Source organism: Pollicipes pollicipes, unplaced genomic scaffold (assembly GCF_011947565.3).
Source record: "Pollicipes pollicipes isolate AB1234 unplaced genomic scaffold, Ppol_2.1 Scaffold_3087;HRSCAF=3621_pilon_pilon_pilon, whole genome shotgun sequence".
Classification (NCBI taxonomy): domain Eukaryota; kingdom Metazoa; phylum Arthropoda; class Thecostraca; order Pollicipedomorpha; family Pollicipedidae; genus Pollicipes; species Pollicipes pollicipes.
The window spans coordinates 36,963,155-36,982,254 of NW_023596225.1; the positions used below are offsets into that span (position 1 = coordinate 36,963,155).

Genomic DNA, 19,100 nt, shown 5'->3' on the forward strand with positions numbered 1-19,100 from the left:
ATAGCGATTAAACAGACGAATATAATGGCGAACATACAGTGACATCAAGTTCAAAATAAGCCACGAACGCCGAACGCGTTACATAAATATTTCGCATTGAACAGACGATGCTAAAGCCGTAGGAGCTTCGTAAAGGTTCTAGTGTGCAAAGCATTAGTTAGGCTTTGCATGTGAGGAGGTATTTCGATAATGTCAGGCATGTTTAAGGTGTGTGTTTAACGTTTTTTACATCACGAAATATTTTGCAGTCTAGATAAACATTTGGTCCTTAGCAGCGCGACAAATGATTGATTTGCGAAGCACAGTGACGTCTATTTGACATATGTAATATTCTCACCTTCGTTTGAATTGTAAATTAAAGTGTCGTGAATGCGGTGGGCCAGAAGTGAACAAATCTCTAGGAAGGCTCCCATCAAGCCTAAAGGGAGTTCTTTATTTTTCCTTTGTATGAGGTTTTGAACTAAAATAGCTATCTTAAAGATCATTTAGTGCAGCTCACAGCCTTGCGCTTGTTAGGACCTAAACCCCTCTAGTTTCTTAGCTAAACGCCCACGACGATGTGCAAACTATCTCAAGGTCACCCAGTCATCCACGACGCCATAATTACGTCATTCAAATCCTGCAATTTCACTGGTCATGCGGCGATCAAGGCCAAGCAAAATATCATTGTCGAGTCATCTATATCTAGCATTCGCTAGCACGGCTTCCAGGCATAACGGCCGTCAATTGGCTCTCAATCGATGCTGTGCAAGGTGTGATGGTACAATCAAATAATGGCGCCTTGAGGAGCATCCTAACTAAACAGAGAAATTGTGTTGCATAGAGCAAACTTTTCCACTTAAGTATAACGATTGTTATAAGTGAGCCTATGTCATCATATATGATGATTGCTTCAACATGTTCAAATGTAGAACATTCCCTTTAACGTAGCGCAGATGCCAGTGCCTTATCACCACCGGCACTTTTCAGTTTAGTTGTTAATGCATGCAAATTAAAATGAATGTGACTCAAGTTGACACCCCTGCCGTCGCACTAGCTCAAGCCGGAGATGTAATTGGTGGATTATTCCAAACCAGATATACTGACATTTTTGACCGCTTCATCCTTTGGTCCCTTCAGTCCTATGAATTATCTTTAGTACCACGTGTGACTAGGGGTCCACGTCTCTAAGCGCATCCCGTCCAGACACGGTATTGGGAAGCCACCAAATACTCAGCAAAAACGTAAACGGTGCTGCGAGTAAGATGTTGTTGGAGCGTAAGTCTTACTTGAACTATGGTACAAGTCTCGACTTGAACAGCTCGAATAGTCCAGGCCGTCATGCGTTCTAAAAGCTTAGGCGCTCCTTTTTAGGACCAATAACAATAGGCTCAAGCGGTTTTCAACAAAAATATCAGATTCATTACAACCTGAGCTGCATAAATTGTTGTTTATTGTCGAGTAACCTGTCTAGCGAGACCAGTTTGCCCTGCAGCATTGCGATGCGACAGCGATTTGATATAAGCCGCTCGATAAGCATGCAAAAATTATTCTCAAAAGCTGCAAAACACGGATAAGAACTTAACCCGGATCTCAACGAGTGGGTGTTGTGGTGGCCCGGGGCTAACGTGTTCTGACGGATCAGAAAACGGACCATCGCGTGGAAAGACGCAGCGGTCAATGAGTACAGGTGGTGTCGCGCCCTCGTGCGCAGACCGTCAGTCCACCAACTTAGGGACGTTTTGAGGATTGATGGGCTTCATTTTCCTTGGAAAACCCTGCGAACTCTCGTTGTCCCGTATTTGTCCCGCACCTGACCAGCAGCGTAATTCGTCGGGGATATCCATACATTCGTCCGCTTATCCATATCATTATCCAATATCCATACATCATTGTCCAAGTTGTCCTTGGATAGCAAGTCATATAAAAGCTGCAAATTCAGCTGGCCCATATGGATTATTCCTAAAGCACCTGACGACTTTTTTGCCTTTCTGGTGTTCCGGATCGCAAGGCCCTCGTCTTTCATATTTGGCATCCCGTCACACCGCATGCGGCGCCCCCATCGTAGGTGGCGCTATCAGCACTATCAGCGGCGTCACTGCAAACGTGTCTGCCTCCGGCATCGCTAGATGGCACCGTACTCGGTACACTGTATGGTTCCATTACCGATCATACTGTCAACTTTGCCTGCTTTACCTTTAATAAGTTATGATACGTGCTGCCTGAGATAGCTTCATCACTTAGAGCTTTCATTTGGTGAATGGTTTCCTCATACCTTGCATATCTTTCCCGACGGCAACAGGCCAGCCCCGCCTCCTCGCTCTTTCACTGCAGCGTGCTCCCACGATAGTCAGGCCACTCGCGGCTCCTCCGTGAAGTACAATGAACCTAGGCTAGAAGTGACTTAGTTAATGTTAGTGCGCTACGCACAACGGTGGTGACCTCGAGCGCTCACGCCACGCTGACCAGTGCCGCAGTGTTTTCTGATCGCAGAACTGCGGGCCGTGACTCGGAGAGGGACTAAACCGCCGACAAGACCTGTTTTCCAGGACATGATGATTGGGCAGGTCAAGGGTTACCAAAAATTGCCGAATTTACATGAAATTATGTTGCAGACAACCCCGTGCTCCCAGTCTACAGAGTCAGTCTGCATGAACCCTTTACCAATCGAAGCATCATGGAAAAAATTAGAAGCTATTATCGATATGAGAGCCTATCTGGGACATGGTTGAGTTAAATGAAAAATCACCCAAATAGGCCCGAATCTACGTGAACTTAGTTTATAAGTTAGCTTAACCCCATCCCCTGAGCGTATTGGACCGATTGGCACAAAACCTGCATAAATCGATGTGCCGTAGTCGACACCCTGTCCTTCCCAGGACATGGTGACCTTGGGTCAGGTCAAGTCACCAAATGCGGCCGAAACCTAATGAGATTAGTTTGCGGACAACTCCATGCTCCGAGCCAAAGGGGCTGATCGGCATCAAATCCGTCTTAAAATATTTGCCTTCCCGCAGCCTCCTGAAGCGGCTTAGGATCGGCATCATTTCTGGGTACGTTATGGATCCACTACGAATTGAAAGCGCTGTTGCCAAATAATGGTCGGTTTCGTCAGTGCAAAATAATCAATTTTTGTGCCGAAACTTGATGATAAAAGTCCTTCTACCACGTTTTTGAAAGCCATGGGACGGATTATTTTTGCTAAGCTACGAATGTCTATACGCTGCCCCACAAATTTCCACACAGCTGAAATATTGCACATAGTTCAAGGGAGCCCCATTATGTGGCCAATATCAGCTTGCTCAGCCAGCAACTGAAGACCGAACAACTGAAATTGGTGTCGACATTGCAAATCCTGATGCGAGAACTGCTGCAGACATGGGCGGCCAGGATATCGAACTGCCTTGGTGCCAATAATGAATAAACTGTTGGGGGTCAGATGCATATCACCGGGGTAGGGGGGGGGGCAATGCTTAGTATATAATGGGAGCATGATGGTGTGCTTATTGCAGGTGTATATGTCAAGCGGTTGAAACTCTATCAGCATAAAAAGCGAAAATGTGCACGCGTTGGCTGTTGGAGATATGCAGCCTTAATATCGAGCCGCCTCTTTACCAGTGAAAGGGGATTATTGCTGGCAGGTGTGTATACCTGCAAACTGATCAGACCAAGTTAATTGGCAAGCATGAATATGTGCTTTGTAAGCTTTACTCAGCAAAATCATTAAAATTAAATCGGCGTAAGAAGTGAATACGCCTACGCAGGGGTGCAGGCTCCAGGGAGGGAGATGAGCTCCAACTGTCTTGAATTTTAGCATTCAGCCATGGGCAGCCTCACTCGAAAAAGCAACCACCTTGGTTATGTCCACACCCCCAATTCAGGAGAACTTCCGCTGCCCCTGTTTCTATGCGGGAGCCGGCTAGCATTCTGCGCTGAGCACCGGTCATAAATTAGTTGTTACATGGTTAAGTAGCACGGTCTTACGGGGAAGTGTAGGGAGCTGTGCAAGGAGCATGGAAAGCCCATCCTTTGTTATGAGGCACGAATGTTGCCGCGGAAGACTGAGATAGTGATGACCAATGCCAAACGCAGCCAGGATCCGACCGATGCCATGAGCCAGATTCATACAAGCATGCGCGCTGCCTTTTGTTTGTTTAGACGTGCTGTCCATTTTTTGTTTTGACATCCTGGTATCACATCTACATGTCGTGTTCTGCACTACGGTTTGGCTATCCATGATTTCACCCGCATGCCACTTTGACACGTTAAACACAGCAACGCATGTCGGCGTCCTAAGGACGCGACATATGTGTCTCAACACTCACGGCGAATAAGCAGCCGGATAGGGACCGTGCATTGTCGGCCTTGCGCACAGGCTTGGGCCGAGCACGCCCGGCCTCGCAGACAGGCAGACCGAGTATGCGGAATGTAGACCGGTACAGACCAAACACAGCCGGCTCATTAGACAGGTACATACCGATCACGGCGGAATATAGATAGACATGGACCGAGCACGTTGCTTCCGGTACATCTAGTGCAAAACAAAAATGCTGCAGTAAACAACAGACTCGTCACGCTCGCCACTCACTCGCACCAACGGCGGCGGGACGACTACGGGGTGCGGCGCGATGCAAGCTCGAAAAGTATTATGGCCTGCCGCTTAAGGTTGCCACGTGCATCATCAGACTCGTTGCTAAATTTTGCTCAGTCGGCTCACTGCTCGTATACACATTCCATAAACAGTTGGTTTGTTATCGATACGAAGACAGCCCGATGTTCCTACTGCCCATGGCCAATAAGTATCGTGTGTACGTCTGAATGCATTCTGGTGGTTTGCCGCATAGGTTTGCGAAGCACAGCATCACGTTCGTTGTAAAATATATGCAAGCGGCTGGCTGCTTATATGTACCTCCGATAACGGCTTTTGCATTATCTGTCCGAATATTTCGATGCTTGTGTTGCCTCTTATCATCACGTGCGGTGCCTCTCGGCCCGCCGCGCATTCAAGTCCCGGCACCAGTTACGTCACGCCAGAAGATGAAGCGAGAATGGCCGGCCAGTTTGGTTCTCTTTATGTGGCCTTGCATTAACCGAGCCAAGGGTATTAAAAGTAGCGTAATAGTTTCGGGTGAAGTGAGAATTTGTGTGACGGTGTTATTAACCCATTCAAGCATTGGACGTTGGACGATAATGATTTGTAATTGTATGATCTAAACTCGTTCATGCACTGAAAGGTGCGATTGGGAGAGTTTGTTTCTATCATGGGTAATGACGGGCAAGAGATACTAACCGAATATGTAAGTGTAAATCGCTGTTTTACATGGCTGTGCTTTGATGTGATGCTTACGTCGTTGACATATTTTGCTCTAAGACCAAAGTACATGATCATTCATACGAGGGAATGCTCAGCTAATCTTTACTGGATGAAACCTTGTGATTTCACTCATGTTGCAGGAGTAAGAACCCTGTTTATGGTGCTGGTCATTCAACCAACAGTAACATGCTAAGCTGCAATGTTTCATTCTAGGTATACACCTGTCCAAACTGTGAAGCCTGGTTCTGCTCAAATAAAGATTTAAACCAGCATGAAAAGGAGCAGCATGCCAAGCTTCAGGTACTTATTTTGTTACATAGTGCCAGTGTGTGTGATATTGTCATGTATGTATTGTCCTGGGCAGAAGTTGTTGCACAAGACAATGTAGTGAGAAACCTGTTGGATATGTCAGGCCATATGACATAAGTTTATCTACACTTGGATGATTCTTAATATCCAAAACATGGCATGCAGGTTTTGAAATACTGACTATGATAAAGTCAGGAGCAGCTAGCTGTTATGTTAGTTATGTATTTAGCAAGCCTACACACCATAGGTTGTCATGCTGTTGGTCCAGTGACTAAGGTTTCAAAAAAGTTTGGAATCTTAAAAAATGGGGAAGTATGTGTTGGGCACAGACAAAATGTGTCTTGACTAGTGTTTGCTCCCATTCTTTGTCATTGATGCTTTATGTGCAGGGGCCATAGGCCAGATTGCTTTCAAAGTGAGATTGATAAAAAAAAAAGTTGAAACTTGTGGGAACAAAACTTTCAGCTTGCAGAGGTATTGCAACTTGACGGGAGAGCTGTGCACGAACCATTTCATTTGGATATCTTTATGAATTTGCCTCTGCCAATCTGTCAGTCACTTAACACATGCTGTTCACATGTGAGAAAAAAAGTTGATGAGCTTCAGGAAGCCATGTGTCTATTCCAGTATGGCTCTCATTGTTGTTATTGATACTTTATATGTGCAGGCAATGAGCCAGATTGCCTTAAAAATCGGGATTAATTCAAAAGGATGCTGAGATATTGTCAAGGGTCTTATGCTCTCATCAAAGGGAGTGTCACATATTTCTATGGGGTTGTTAATTGAAGCATTCTCCTTGAAGACATTTCAGTGCACTTTACTGCCCTGTCCCTCAGAAGTCCTAAACCTGTCTAGTTTCTGGGCTACATGCCCGCGAAGACGGGGAGGCTTTTTTGGGGAGGGTATTTCAAGGACACCTTGGCATTCATGACATCATAATAACGTACTTCAAATCCCGCCATTCCACAGCCCATGTGGCGATCAAGACCAAGAAAAAATGATGCTTGAGTTTATATATCCCGCGCTCGTGAGCACGATTTCCGGACGGGGTTTTGAATGAAAATGGCCATCTTGAAGACCTTTTTGTGCTGTTCACCATCCTGTCCTTTTCAAGGCCTGAGCCCCTCTAGTTTCTGAGCTGCACGCCCGCGAAAGGGAATGTATAGGGGTGGACAGTATTTCAGTCAGCTTGACATTCATGACTTTATAATGCCGTCAGTTAAATCTTGCCATTTTATAAGCCATTCGGCGATCAGGGCCAGGAAAAATATAATTTTTGGGTCGTTCATATCTGGCGTTCGTGAGCGCGATTTCCAGATTTAACGACTGTCAACTGGCAGCAGAGTACAATGACATGTTGTGCATGTCATGACATGTTGCAGTGACATTATCAAACAATGGTGCATCTAGGAGTAGATTACTTTAAAGAGAATGATGCGTGTAGAGCAGTCTTTTCCACCTAAGAAGTATATCAATTGTTATAAGTGAGCTTGTTTCATCACATCTGATCCTTGCCGGCATATCTTAAAATGTGGAGCATTCCATTCAAAGTTATCATCCATTTCAGAAACTGCAGTGCGACCAGTGCGACTTCCGAGGAACGAAACTGGCGCTGGGGGTGCACCGTGCAAGAAAACACAAAGATCGCTTTAATGATGAACAGGTAATTTTGGCCTGTTCGGTGTATGTGGCACTATGGTCCTGCTCGATCTGTCGTCCGCGCGATTATCAGCTGGAATGCGTGACGTCACGCGTGCTGCCGGAGCGTTCGATGTCTGGGCTGATGGGAGAGTTTCTTAACTTTACTTTTCCTTCTTCCTTTACCTTTTACTTCGGACCACACACTCGTTCCGGGTTACTGGCGACCATGACACACTGCACTACCTATGAAGTGATGCTTGGAAGTGTGGCTTCTGTTACGGTGTTACCATCATTTATTCCATCCCATCCTGTATGTTGAGCGCTACTTGTCATTTCCAGTTAACTTACGTTTCTTCTCCCTTTTTAAGTGTTTAGTTAACGCTATCAATTTACTGGGGAACATAACCACACACGACACCAATCACTGTCAGTCACCTTTTCATGGCTACTCATGGCATTTCGATTCCCTCCTTATATATCTTACGTCGCCTTTCTGCCAAACTAGAGACTAGTGTCCCCACATTACCTTACGCGCGCGGCCACGCAAGAGCTACCAAATCAAACTCCCGCTTCCTTGTAAGAGGTTTTTTAATCTGGTAACACCTTCTTCCCATGCTGACAGGCTGACCAAAAACTGGCATCATCGTCAGCTGGCGCGTGACGTTGCAGGCCATATGACTTTGTGGTCACGTGACGTGATGTGGGGCGAATGCTGGGCCGTGATTGGCGCTGGCAAACGTGTTGACGACAGGTCGAACGCGGCCTATGTGTCCTGGAAAATTGAATTGGCTATGGCAGCTACGTGCTATATATATATATATATATATATATATATATATATATATATATATATATACGTGTCAACAGTTTCCAGTTATAAGCTTACACCTGCCGATCGTCCCACCACGCAGCACCCAGCAACATCTGACATAGGTCTTTAAGAGCTCAGCTGCGACATCGGCAAGGCATTTTCATGCAAGTCGTCGAATAAGTCACGGCCTTGGTTTGCATTGCTGCTACGATTTCTCCTCCCTTTCGATTAACACATAGGAGATGCAAGTCTTCTGAATTGCGAAAATTTGAACGCCGCTCAAGGCCATGTCCAGATGTTTAGAGCCTGACGTCGCAGTGCCACCAGGCTAACCTGTAACGATGCAGCAGAACATGGTTAATGGTAACACCAAACGCGTTCATCGTTGTATTTAGCTGGCCACGGATCCCCGTGCTTAAGCCCATCCGTTTTATAGCGTTTTCAATCTTCTTTTTTTGGTGTCTTAACAACCAGATCTAAGCAGACGGCCAGGCAAAGCAACCTGACCAGAAATAAGTCAAAGACGTGAAATCAAGTCATCTACAAATCACTCGGCGATCTGGAAAGTTACCAGTGTTGCCTCGTAGCAATTTCAATATCCGCGCCGTTAGTTGTGTAAGTTTATGTGGCAATAAAAGCCCGTGCTCGTACCACAGTCAGCTGAGCGCTGGACATCCGGCCACTGAAGTGTTTGTCTAACATGAGTTGGCGCCATAGACACCTTACTCGATTATTTGGCGCCGGACTGGATCGCCCTATGTCGGCCAGACGGTCCGTTAGCCAGCCATCAACACCAAAACCGATCCCAGCCAAACATGCCTGGAGTAGGAAAAACCCAGGGGCTCGGCGGAAAAACTGCTAAGGTGTCGCATGCTGCCCGACTCATTGAATGCAAGTTATCCCTGGTAAAGTGTACATCATTTGGGTCCCTCAAAGTTATTTCTCCGCAGCTCTTTACAATGTTTTATCGGTAAATGGTCGACAAATTGTTTCCGATTGCAAACTGAACATTTTTTCTGAACCTACGAAACATAATCATGGCACAAGTCGGCGTGGGGTATAATTGCACGTACCGCCGTTGTCATTTAAACACCAGGTGCTTTTCAGAAAGTCGTGTCGATATGAGCATATTTCTCTCTATGCGAGGTGTTTCCAACACACAGCCAATGCACATGCTATTTAAAAACCTGTCCGTCATTCTGGCACATGCTCTGCAGCGTCAAATGGTAATCCATTCATTCGTACTTCAAGCTTGTGACTATTTCAGAAGCTGCAGTGCGACAAGTGTGAATACCGGGGAGAGAAACTGGCGCTGCGGGTTCACCGTTCAAAAACACATCGAGACAGTGCTCGTAATAAGCAGGTAAGCTCAAACCTCGTTATAACTGGCCGCCTGCATTTTGATTCGTGGCATAGGCCTGCGTTCTGTGTGCTATAGCCTATATTCGATGCGTGGTATATCATGTAATTGCATGCCCAACAAATTCACTCGTGTTTTCGTGCCTGGGGCTTAGCTTAACGTGGCCTGGCTCTCTACCTGACGTATCGACCATAAACTCGTATGAAATATTAGATATGCAGTGTGTGGTAAGGACAGATTGATTAAGTGTGTCGACAAGCAGTATGTACGTTGTGATTTACGATACGACTGGAACAGTACAGGTCGGTGAGTCCCGTGCGACATGACTGTGTGGCACACGTATCAGATCGTAACTCAACGTTTCCTAAAGCGAGTGACCGAGTACGGCGCTATTGATGAAAACTGTCGTCGAGAGCTTTTGTCATGACGCCGCTGATAGCAGGTGTGAATGGTTCAAGTAGCGCATTTTATAGCGAGATCTGTGAGCGGTTTCCCAGGCGTTTTGGTCAGGTAGAATGGTTTGGGCGCATTGTAGTGTGGTTGAGAGCCGCCTTTGTCCTCAGCAATCTCTTAAGTTGAGAACACAGCCCTGCCAGTTATGTTTCTCATGAGCTATGTATTGGCAACTGATGATCGCCTCTTCAGACCATTTGCATGCAGTGCATCTGCTGATGCATCGTTGGTCGATGGCTTCCCACCGTCTTACACGATTTTAAAGCATTCAGTTGAAGTGATTAATTTATTAATTATGTTAATTGATAAGTTAGATTCAATTGAAGTCGATCACGTATAGTCCATCCATTTTTTGTTCAACCTTTCAGTTAGTATCAAGTATCAGTTAGTCTCGAAAAACGTACGTACAGCATATATGTTTGCCTTCGGCAGCAGAGTCAGTTGGGCGGCGCGCTGTTCGCGTCTCAGGCCGCGTGTGCCTCGGGGCGCTGCTCGTTCCGAGCAGATCAATGCCGCTCTGTGGCTGACAGCGGAGCCTGTGGATGCGGACCTCGGCGCTCCGCCGGGCCACCTCCGTCCGGGTTTTGTCCCACCAACAGGCCTTGTCTGTCGCGCGTGGAGTCGTCGACTTCGGTCTACGGCCTGCGCCTCACGCCCGGCCGGAGCTGTCCTCCGGCCGGACTCCGCGGGTGCTCTCCGCCGCTGAAGACCGGCTGGCCTTGTGAGCCCGCTGTCGCTGCGAGTTGTTCTTGACTCGTCGCCACACAGCGTTGCGGGCGTGTGTCGACTCTGGTCGGCCCGGCGGTGTCAAGTCTGGCAACGGCTGCCAGTAGTGCAGCCTGCCTGGCTTGCCGAGATTCTCAGACATAAACCATTTAAAAGTGTAATGCCCACGACTCAGGGGGATGGTGGATGGTTTAGCTCAGTAAGCGAGCGTTTGTCTCACGACCAAGCGCCTCGGAGTTGCTGCCGCCTGGCTCCGGCTAACCGTTCCGTCGCCCTCGGCAATCGGCTTGGGTGACGTCGATGCTAATTAACCGTAGCGGGGTGCCGGTAGTGTAGTGGTTAAGGCGCCTGCGTCAACCACTGCGCGTCTGGGAAACCAGAGGTACGGGGTTCGATTCCCCGCGGTGTCCGCCCTTTCTGCCAGGGTGAGAGGCAGGCGACGCCATATAGCCTCAGCAGCTGAGTGCGTCGTAAAGCCCCAATGACATAACTAACCATAGCTGTTGAGTGCTTGGTAAGGCCCTGCCCACAGGGCGCGGATCCAAGGGTTGCGCTCGAGCACTGGGGCCCGGCCGCACACGTCAACTTACGTTTTCCAATTCACCTCTGACCTCCCGCCGTCCAGCTGCGCGCGTCTCGTGTCAGTGCTGCGCGCTGTCCTGGTCTGGGCCTGGTCGCCAATCGTGTTTCGCGGCTTGTTAAGCATTGTAAAGCTACTTTTCCTTGTTTCAAAGAGAAGAAGCTGTTTTTGTTCGCATTACAGCGTTGCAAGATCATTTGAACACAAGCAGGGGATAGTAAACATCTTAGCACTGATACAGCACAATTTACGAGGGTTCCGATTTTCTATGCTGAAAACTGCAGTATCCTTTGATCAGTGCTGGGAAAGATGAAACCTTCTAGATAGTAGTGCTACTGGGCCAAGCCGTGTCACTCGTCGCGGCAAATTTTTGAGCTGTTTTCGTAATGCTGTCGGCCTGGTACCTTGATAGTAAAAATATGTTTAATGAACAGCGATATGACTCAAGGATTTTGCCTCGCTACCACAGTATAGTCTTGCTGTTGGGAGCGATTTTCATGCCATTTATTTGTAAGTACCAGTCTGCTGTATTGGACGTACAGACAAGGACATCTCAGATTTCCTGATTCATTTAACATGCGGCACGCTATTGTCTGCAGATATGCAAGGAGGTTTCGGACGGGGAGCCTTGCACGGAAACCTTCTGGTCGGTGATCGGTCTCAGAGAGCATCTCGCCAAACGGCATGGAATTGATGCGGCGACCCACTCGCTGACAGAGGAGTTTAGTTCCGTGGATGGTACGTGAACAACATACAAACTGCATATCCGTAGCGTCTTGTCGCTTTGATGTGGGCTTATGATCGGTTCACCTGCGTTGTGTACCCAAGACATAGCTGATGGAATATTTTTGTTTGCATATTTTTGAAACCTTAAAACAGTAAGATGTGCTCGCCGCATCCACCGACAGTAATGTTCATCGTCTACGTCAGCTGGATGCCCTCGCTGAACGCGATCGCCGGTCCTTCCGTTGCGTTACCATCGTTGCGTAAGAAATGTCGTCAAAACTCTAACAGTGTGCAGTTATAGCTTTGCTGATCATATTGGTTAATCAGTCCAACGTTGTATATCACAGCGAAATTAGCATAAGTTGGTAGAGCGTGCTAGCTTGCGGAATGTATTTCCAGTTTAGATGTGCTATGCTGTCATAGGCATTTTCTCGTCATTCCTTGTTTATGACATCTAAGCCATGTTGCTTTGCGAAAACGTTCACATCCCTTCACCCATTATCGTTGATTGACGGCGGTGTGTGGCATATGACGTAATCAGGGATAGATTTGTCGTAAGAAGATTTTGTTTGTGGTAGATTTGATGTTGGTTACAAACATTCCTACTCCATTGTACCATGCAAGATTATCTGCCTTCTGCATAAGGCGTTCGAAATTGTATTTTAGCATACAGGAACCACAGTCATTGTCATCTCCAACATTTGTGACAAACAATCCATGTTGAATTTATTGTGATATTTAGCCCAACATATATGTATGTTCGTCATTTCAAAGATCTGGCCGGTGTTTGAAAGCCCACGCGCGGCTTAGTTTTTAAAAGGCATGCTGAAGAAATCACCATGTTTCAGAATTTCAGGCTTGGAAGGCCCAGTACGAGGCAGCCAATGGGGTGGTGTACAACATCGCCTCCAGCCGACCCCGGAGCGGTACAACGGCCCGCTACTTGTGCTCCCGGTCCGGCGTGTACGCACCGGCAGGAACCGGGAAGAGACGGCTCAAGTCGCAGGGCACGTGCAAGCTGGGCTGCCGCTGCACGTCGGACGTCGTGGCGACTACCCGGGAGGACGGCACGGTGCTTGTGAAGGTGCATCCGTTCCATTACGGTCACCCCACCGACATGAGTAACATACCGCATGTCAGGATCCCCGAACTACATAAAGCTGCCATAAAAGGTGAGAACGGAGAAAACGTATGTTTGGAGTGTCGCAGGCTAGTGCCACAGACTTTTGACTTTATTCGGACATAACTAGTGTCCTGCGCGAGTGCAACTCACAAAGTTTCAGGTGTTAACATGCGAGCACATTGGGATGCCCGATTGCACGTCGCGGTTAGGAACGCTTGAAATTGCCAGCACGTTGTAAGCCGTCGGCCTCACTGAAAGCGAACGACTGTCTTCACACTCATGTGCGAATGAATGCAGAAACAAACGCCAACGTTGCCGTCTCCACTTCCAGAAAAGCTGCTGAATGATGTGCCAATGTCGCGGATTATTAAGGACGTGCGGGAGACGTTCGGAAGAGACGTGGCGGCAGGCACCAGCGCCAGTCGGACGTACTGGCTGCAGCGGCGGGACTTGCATAACATGTGCCGGTCGGTCGGCGTCACGGCGGCGAGCCTTGGGGAGCACCCGCGCGACACCAGGGGCGGCTGCACCCGCAAGACGGCATTGGGACTTCGGACCTCTGGTGGCATCTCTACGAATATCCATGTGAAAGCTTTTCAACGGGTCCTTAAATACCAGCACCTCAACGGAAAGATGAACAAGAGGGTTGACGAGTAAGCAGCATTTGAAACATCACCCTCATCCCCTTACACACAGCACAGTCCACATGCAGTGAGTTTGGTTTTGTTCATCGGTACAAGCGGTGGCGTCAGCGGGTTTTAAGGCGTGTAGGCCAGCCCGGAACACGGTCGGGACGTCGCTGCTCTCTGCAGCCCCGCTGCAACGCAACAACGTGAAACGTTTATGATTATTTTTGGTTTTCCTTATAGTATAATGGCACATGGACACCTTGGCCAGGCTTTTGGGGGCGCCGGTAATGCAGTGGTTAAGTTGCGTAACGGGTTCTAATACATATTACGGTTTGCTGTCTGCGACGGGTTATTCCGTGGCAATGTGTGATGGCGCGGTAGCCGAGTGGTAAGAGCGTCCGGTTGTCACGTAAGAGCTCGGGTTCAAATTTTGGTTTCACTTTGGCCCCGAGCGCCGACGTGGCCTACACATTCACTGGCGCTTCAGATCAGGGTGTGCGACGACGCGTCGCACTCTATTATGAAAGAAAAAACGGCGCGAGTGTGCGGATCCTTGTTAGTACGCACGTTAGTAGGTGCGTTAGTTCCTACGTTATTGCGTGCGTCAGTACGGCAGTGCGTAGTTTGGTTTTTACGAACCGCGTATAGTTCGCGGGGATTTCAGAGCCGCTTCAGCACTCTTGGTATCGACTGGCGTATTATATGCACAGCAGCTTTGGTGAATTGATCATGTGAACCAAAAAGGAACTGGTTCATGAGGTATATCGTTCGTCACTTGTACGCACGTGTAATGAATTTACAACACTCGCGTCCACCCAACAAGGATTATGATAAAGTGCGTTGTATACGGGTATTGTTTACCCATGTATACTCAGCACGTATTTTTCCCAGCCTCGTGTGTCCCGGAATGCATCCCCTCAGTGCAGTTTCACTTTTCGAATTGCTTTTCCACCAATTGTAAAGAAAAGCATTGATGAGAATCAATACTGGTTTGGATGGGAACTTTTGCCTTACAAGACAAAAATTAAGATCCGGGCTAGTTTTGAACAGTTCAGTGAAGCGTATTGAAGAGAAGTCACATGCGTTCCCATTAAATGCTTTCCGCTGCCTGTTTGATGCGATAAATCATATTTCACTGCATTTCAGGCGCACCGCAGCTCTTCTCGACATCGGCACCGACCGCATGGTCAAGGTGAGCCGCAGGCAATTGTGGCAAACCCCGAGCCCGGACGGCACAAAGATCGCCAAGCGGCACACCGCCGCGGCAGCTCTGGTGGCTTCCGGCAGCCCCAGCGCTCTGTCCGTCCCGGGCAGCCTGCCGCCAGTGTGGACGGTGGCCAGCACCGCCACGACGCCAGCCCACACTGTGGAGCTGGAGCATCGGCGCTGCACCGACCCCGGCTGCGACCGGCGGTGCCGGGAGTGTGGCGTCTGCGCGCATCAGTTCCGTTGCGAGTGCTCCGACTGGGTGGACCAGAAACTAGTATGCAAACATATCCACTTGGTGTGTCTCCTGGTCCCTGAGATGGTCGCTCAGCTGGGGCAACAGGACAGCTGTCCTCAGAGTCCGGACATCCGTCTTCCTGACACACCAGACTCGCCGCCGCCGGCCATCGAGCAACCAGACAGCCTCAGTGCGTACCAGCAGCGCGTTCTGGCGAAGTACGCTGAACAGTCCGCGCGCGTGACCTCCACCACGGACGACGTGCTGAGGCAGGTGGATGCCAAGCTGCGGGAGGTGGACCGGCTGCTGGCCATTGGCGCTACCCCGGTCGGAAAGACCACCAGCGGACCGGTGCGGGTAAAAGTCAGACAAAGCACACCGGGATCAGGCGGCGGTCCGCCTTCAGTCCTCACGCCCGAGACTCGCAAGGTCACAGTCCTCCCAAGGCACAGCAGCTGGCGCGGCAATCAGGGTCATGTGACTTCGCTTTGTGATGAGGACGTCGGCCCGAAGCGGGTCCTCCGCGCCCATGAGGGCATGCTGACCTGGCAGGCAGCCGGTGATGAATGGTAGCTGTTGGCGGGTCCATTGTATCCGGATACTGGTACCACCTACCGTAATATAATGGAGGCAGACGCCAGCCGTGTTTAAGTCTACGCTGTAGTGGGAACGGAAGAAAAGGTACACCTGAGCTCCTCCAACACACGTCGTAGAACCGATGGCGGCATCATCTTGAAACTTTCAGTAGCGGTCTGCCATGGAGCTGCTCATCGGATGGGAGTACGTATTTTAGAAATTTAATTCAAACCTTTTGAATGGATGGATTGGTGGGATCGGAGCTCGCGTTAAGCGGTGGGTTTTTCGACCGTGGCCCGTACCATGCGATCGCTTAATTCCTGACAGATGACATAAGTGTGTGGTGAGATTTTAACGTGCCGGATGTCGGGGCCGGTCCGTCCTGCCCTCTGACGTCACTGAATCTTAAGCACGTCCGCCGGCCGTAGGTCACACTTGCCGAGACCAAATGGCGAGCGCCTAAAGCGACCCGAACCCGCCCCGCCTCGGATGGGTGGATCGTGAACCAGCTCAGGTCAGCTGAGTCATCTGGATTGACAATGAAATGCACCTAAATTGAAAGTCAAATTTAAATGGACTTACATTGTATGGGGCTTTGAACTGAGAAAGTCATTTGCATGACCATTCTGTGCAGCCCGCAATCATGCCCTTTCAAGGCTCCAAGTCTTGCCTCGTCAAGGTTCGTCCGTTTCGGTGGCAATTCTGACACCAGTCTTGCAGCAACTCTGACGTCATAAAAACGCCCCATGGCAAACGAAAACGCATTGCAGAACATGGCTACTCAACGGTAAAATGTTGTTGTCTAGAGCGCTTTTTCGCGCTTCAAAGCTCGCCAATAGGGACAAGTCAGCTACTATGGCATATCCGATGCTTGCCTTGATATCAATAAACGAAGCGTTCCGTTTATTTCGCTTTTGAGGATCCTGAAGCACACATCGGATATAATGAAATGAGCTCACTGAAAAATATTGGCATACTTGTAAGTGCAAAGGACTGCTGTAGACAACAAAATGAACTTTTTACTAAACATGCTCCTCGATACGTCATTGTTTGATTACGCCATGCATGTTTCGTATGACAGCACTTATTTGTAGTACTTCAGTCCCCCGATAGGTGGCTGGAGTTATCCTGAACGTGTGTAAAACCAAATATCGTGAGGCGCCCGCGTCTAAGCACTTTCTCGGGATGTTCGTGCATGTCTGTCCGTGAGTTTAAGGTGTTTACTTGTATTTGCATTCTCTGTTAAAGTGCTTTTCTTAAAACGACTTTCACATTTCAAGATATTGAAGCAAGCATCAGACATGAAGCAAGCTCCCATGTTACCCTATTGGTGTACATTTAAGTGGAAAAGACTGTTCTAGGCAATACAGTTCTATGTTTTGTCAACATGCTCCTCAATGTGTCATGATTTGCTTGCGTCACCATACCTTGCACAGCATTGATGGAGAGCCTATTGGCGGCAACTATCTCTAGAAATCGTATTCACGAACGGCAGAGATAAACCAGTAATTACGTTTTTGGCCTTCATTGCCACGTGGCTTATGAAATGGCAGGACATAAATAGCGTTATTTTGACGTCATGGATGCCAAAGCGACTGAAATACTCTCCCTGGCATACCTGTTCCCATTTTCCCGGGCGTATAGCTCAGAAAATAAAGGTCTTCAAGATGGCTATTTCAGTTGACAGCCCCATATAAATGTGGAACGCTCCCTTTAAGTTAGCGATTTCAAACTTTATTTTTGTTATATCTGGGAAGAATGTTCAACCGTTTGTATTGTGTGGCACAAATTGTAATTCACATGAGATCATCGTACCCAATTATCCTCTTTCTTGCTTTATCCTGAATCCTCGCGACGCCCGCTTGTCCAGAGCAGGCTGCATACGTCAGCCCAGAGTGGCCGAGAGGCCCCTTGGGAAGGGGGCCCCGACCGTGTGCCCAGCGCACATTCCGAGGAGTCCCTGCGTGGGCTGAAGCTCGGCGGTTGTCGCCCCCCCCCCCCCCCCCTAGGCGCATACAGTCCTGTTCCGCCGTTAGCCATTCTCTTTCATTCCATAGCCCTGAAATGATCACTTCTGGTGGAAAGGACTCTTATTCAAATAACCAATTATGATAGCAGATTGCATAGCTCGCCCAGCCTTGATTGGTAGCCAATCGACGGTCGTGATGCCTGAAAATTGTCCTGACAAACACCAGATGTGAACGAACCATTAAAGGGAATGTTTCGCATTGAAAGATATATAACTTAGCATCAGGCATGATCAAGCAAGCTTACTTGTAACCATTCGTATACGTTTAAAGTGTAAAAGACCGTTCTGGACTGCATAATTCTTCTCGAGCAAGCACTCTCCCCAATACGTCATGGTTTCATTACGTCATCGCACCGTGCACAACATTGATTGAGAGCCGGGGCGGGGCAAACCGGGCAAGGCGGCCGTTGTATCTGGAAATCGCGGTCATGAACGCCAGGTATAAACGCCCTGACAATTATATTTGCCTTGGCTTTGATCGCCTTATGGGTTATGGAATGGCAGGAATTGAATGACGTCATTATGACGTCATGAATGCCAAGGTGACCTTGAAATACTCTCCCCCCATATACCTTTCCCAATTTTCGCGGACGTTCAGCTCGGAAGCTAGAGGGGCTTAGGTGTTTAGAAGGGCAGGATTATGAACAGCATCGAAAGGTTTTGATGACCATTTCGGCTCGAAACGCCACGTAAATGTGGAATACTCCTGTTAAAGAGTGTTCCACATTTGTATGGGTTTTGAGCCAAGATAATCAATCATCTTGAAGTCTATTTCGGTGCCGTTCACAGTCCTGCCCCTGTTAAGACCCAAACCACTGTTACTTTGCCTGTTTGCCTGAGTTGTATGCCTGCGAAGATGGGAAGGCTATTTCGGGGCAACCATTTTTTGACGCCTTAATAATGTCATTCAAATCCTGCCACTCCAATAGCCATGCGACGATCAAGGCTAAGAAAAATATAGCTGTCGAGTCGTTCATACTTGGCGTTCGTAAGCACGATGCACAGATAAAACGGCCGTCAGTTGGTTCTCAATCAATGTTGTGCAATATGCGATAACCTTATCAAGCAATGACGCATTGAGAAACATGTACTATTATACTGGAGAAACGATGTGTGCGTGTGTCCGCCACTGATTCTTTGAGATCATGCGCAAGCTAAACGACAAGGAATTTTTGATGAAATTTCCGCACGACCGAAAGCTGGTGGCAGGGCTCTTCAGTGTGACCTCAAATTTCTGCATTTCGCAAAAATGAGCGCGTGTTGTGCACAAAAAAGGTCTCCAAGCCCCCAACGCGGGCGACGATGCAACTTTCGCGACTACCGGACTACGCGACTGCCGTACTACTACGCGTCGACTCCCGGAGCCATATCTCAATAATCACGGATCGCAGCGGCACGAA

The 19,100-nt window shown here is 48.4% G+C and overlaps 1 protein-coding gene across 1 annotated transcript; it reads left to right on the top strand.

The window, feature by feature from the left end:
- Positions 1-5,081: 5,081 nt before the first annotated feature.
- Positions 5,082-15,731, top strand: LOC119090679 (uncharacterized). Its single transcript, XM_037213523.1, has 8 exons — positions 5,082-5,276; positions 5,507-5,593; positions 7,170-7,265; positions 9,322-9,417; positions 11,773-11,911; positions 12,748-13,071; positions 13,354-13,675; positions 14,798-15,731. The coding sequence occupies exons 1-8, from the start codon at positions 5,241-5,243 to the stop codon at positions 15,666-15,668; spliced, it is 1,971 nt and encodes a 656-aa protein (XP_037069418.1). The 5' UTR covers positions 5,082-5,240; the 3' UTR covers positions 15,669-15,731.
- Positions 15,732-19,100: the final 3,369 nt, after the last annotated feature.

Bases quoted from the DNA above. Each gene is read 5' to 3' on its own strand.
- LOC119090679 (XM_037213523.1), top strand. From the start codon at position 5,241: ATGGGTAATGACGGGCAAGAGATACTAACCGAATAT. The intron at 7,266-9,321 runs GTAATTTTGGCC...TGACTATTTCAG, and splicing joins ATCGCTTTAATGATGAACAG to AAGCTGCAGTGCGACAAGTG. The intron at 13,072-13,353 runs GTGAGAACGGAG...CTCCACTTCCAG, and splicing joins ACATAAAGCTGCCATAAAAG to AAAAGCTGCTGAATGATGTG.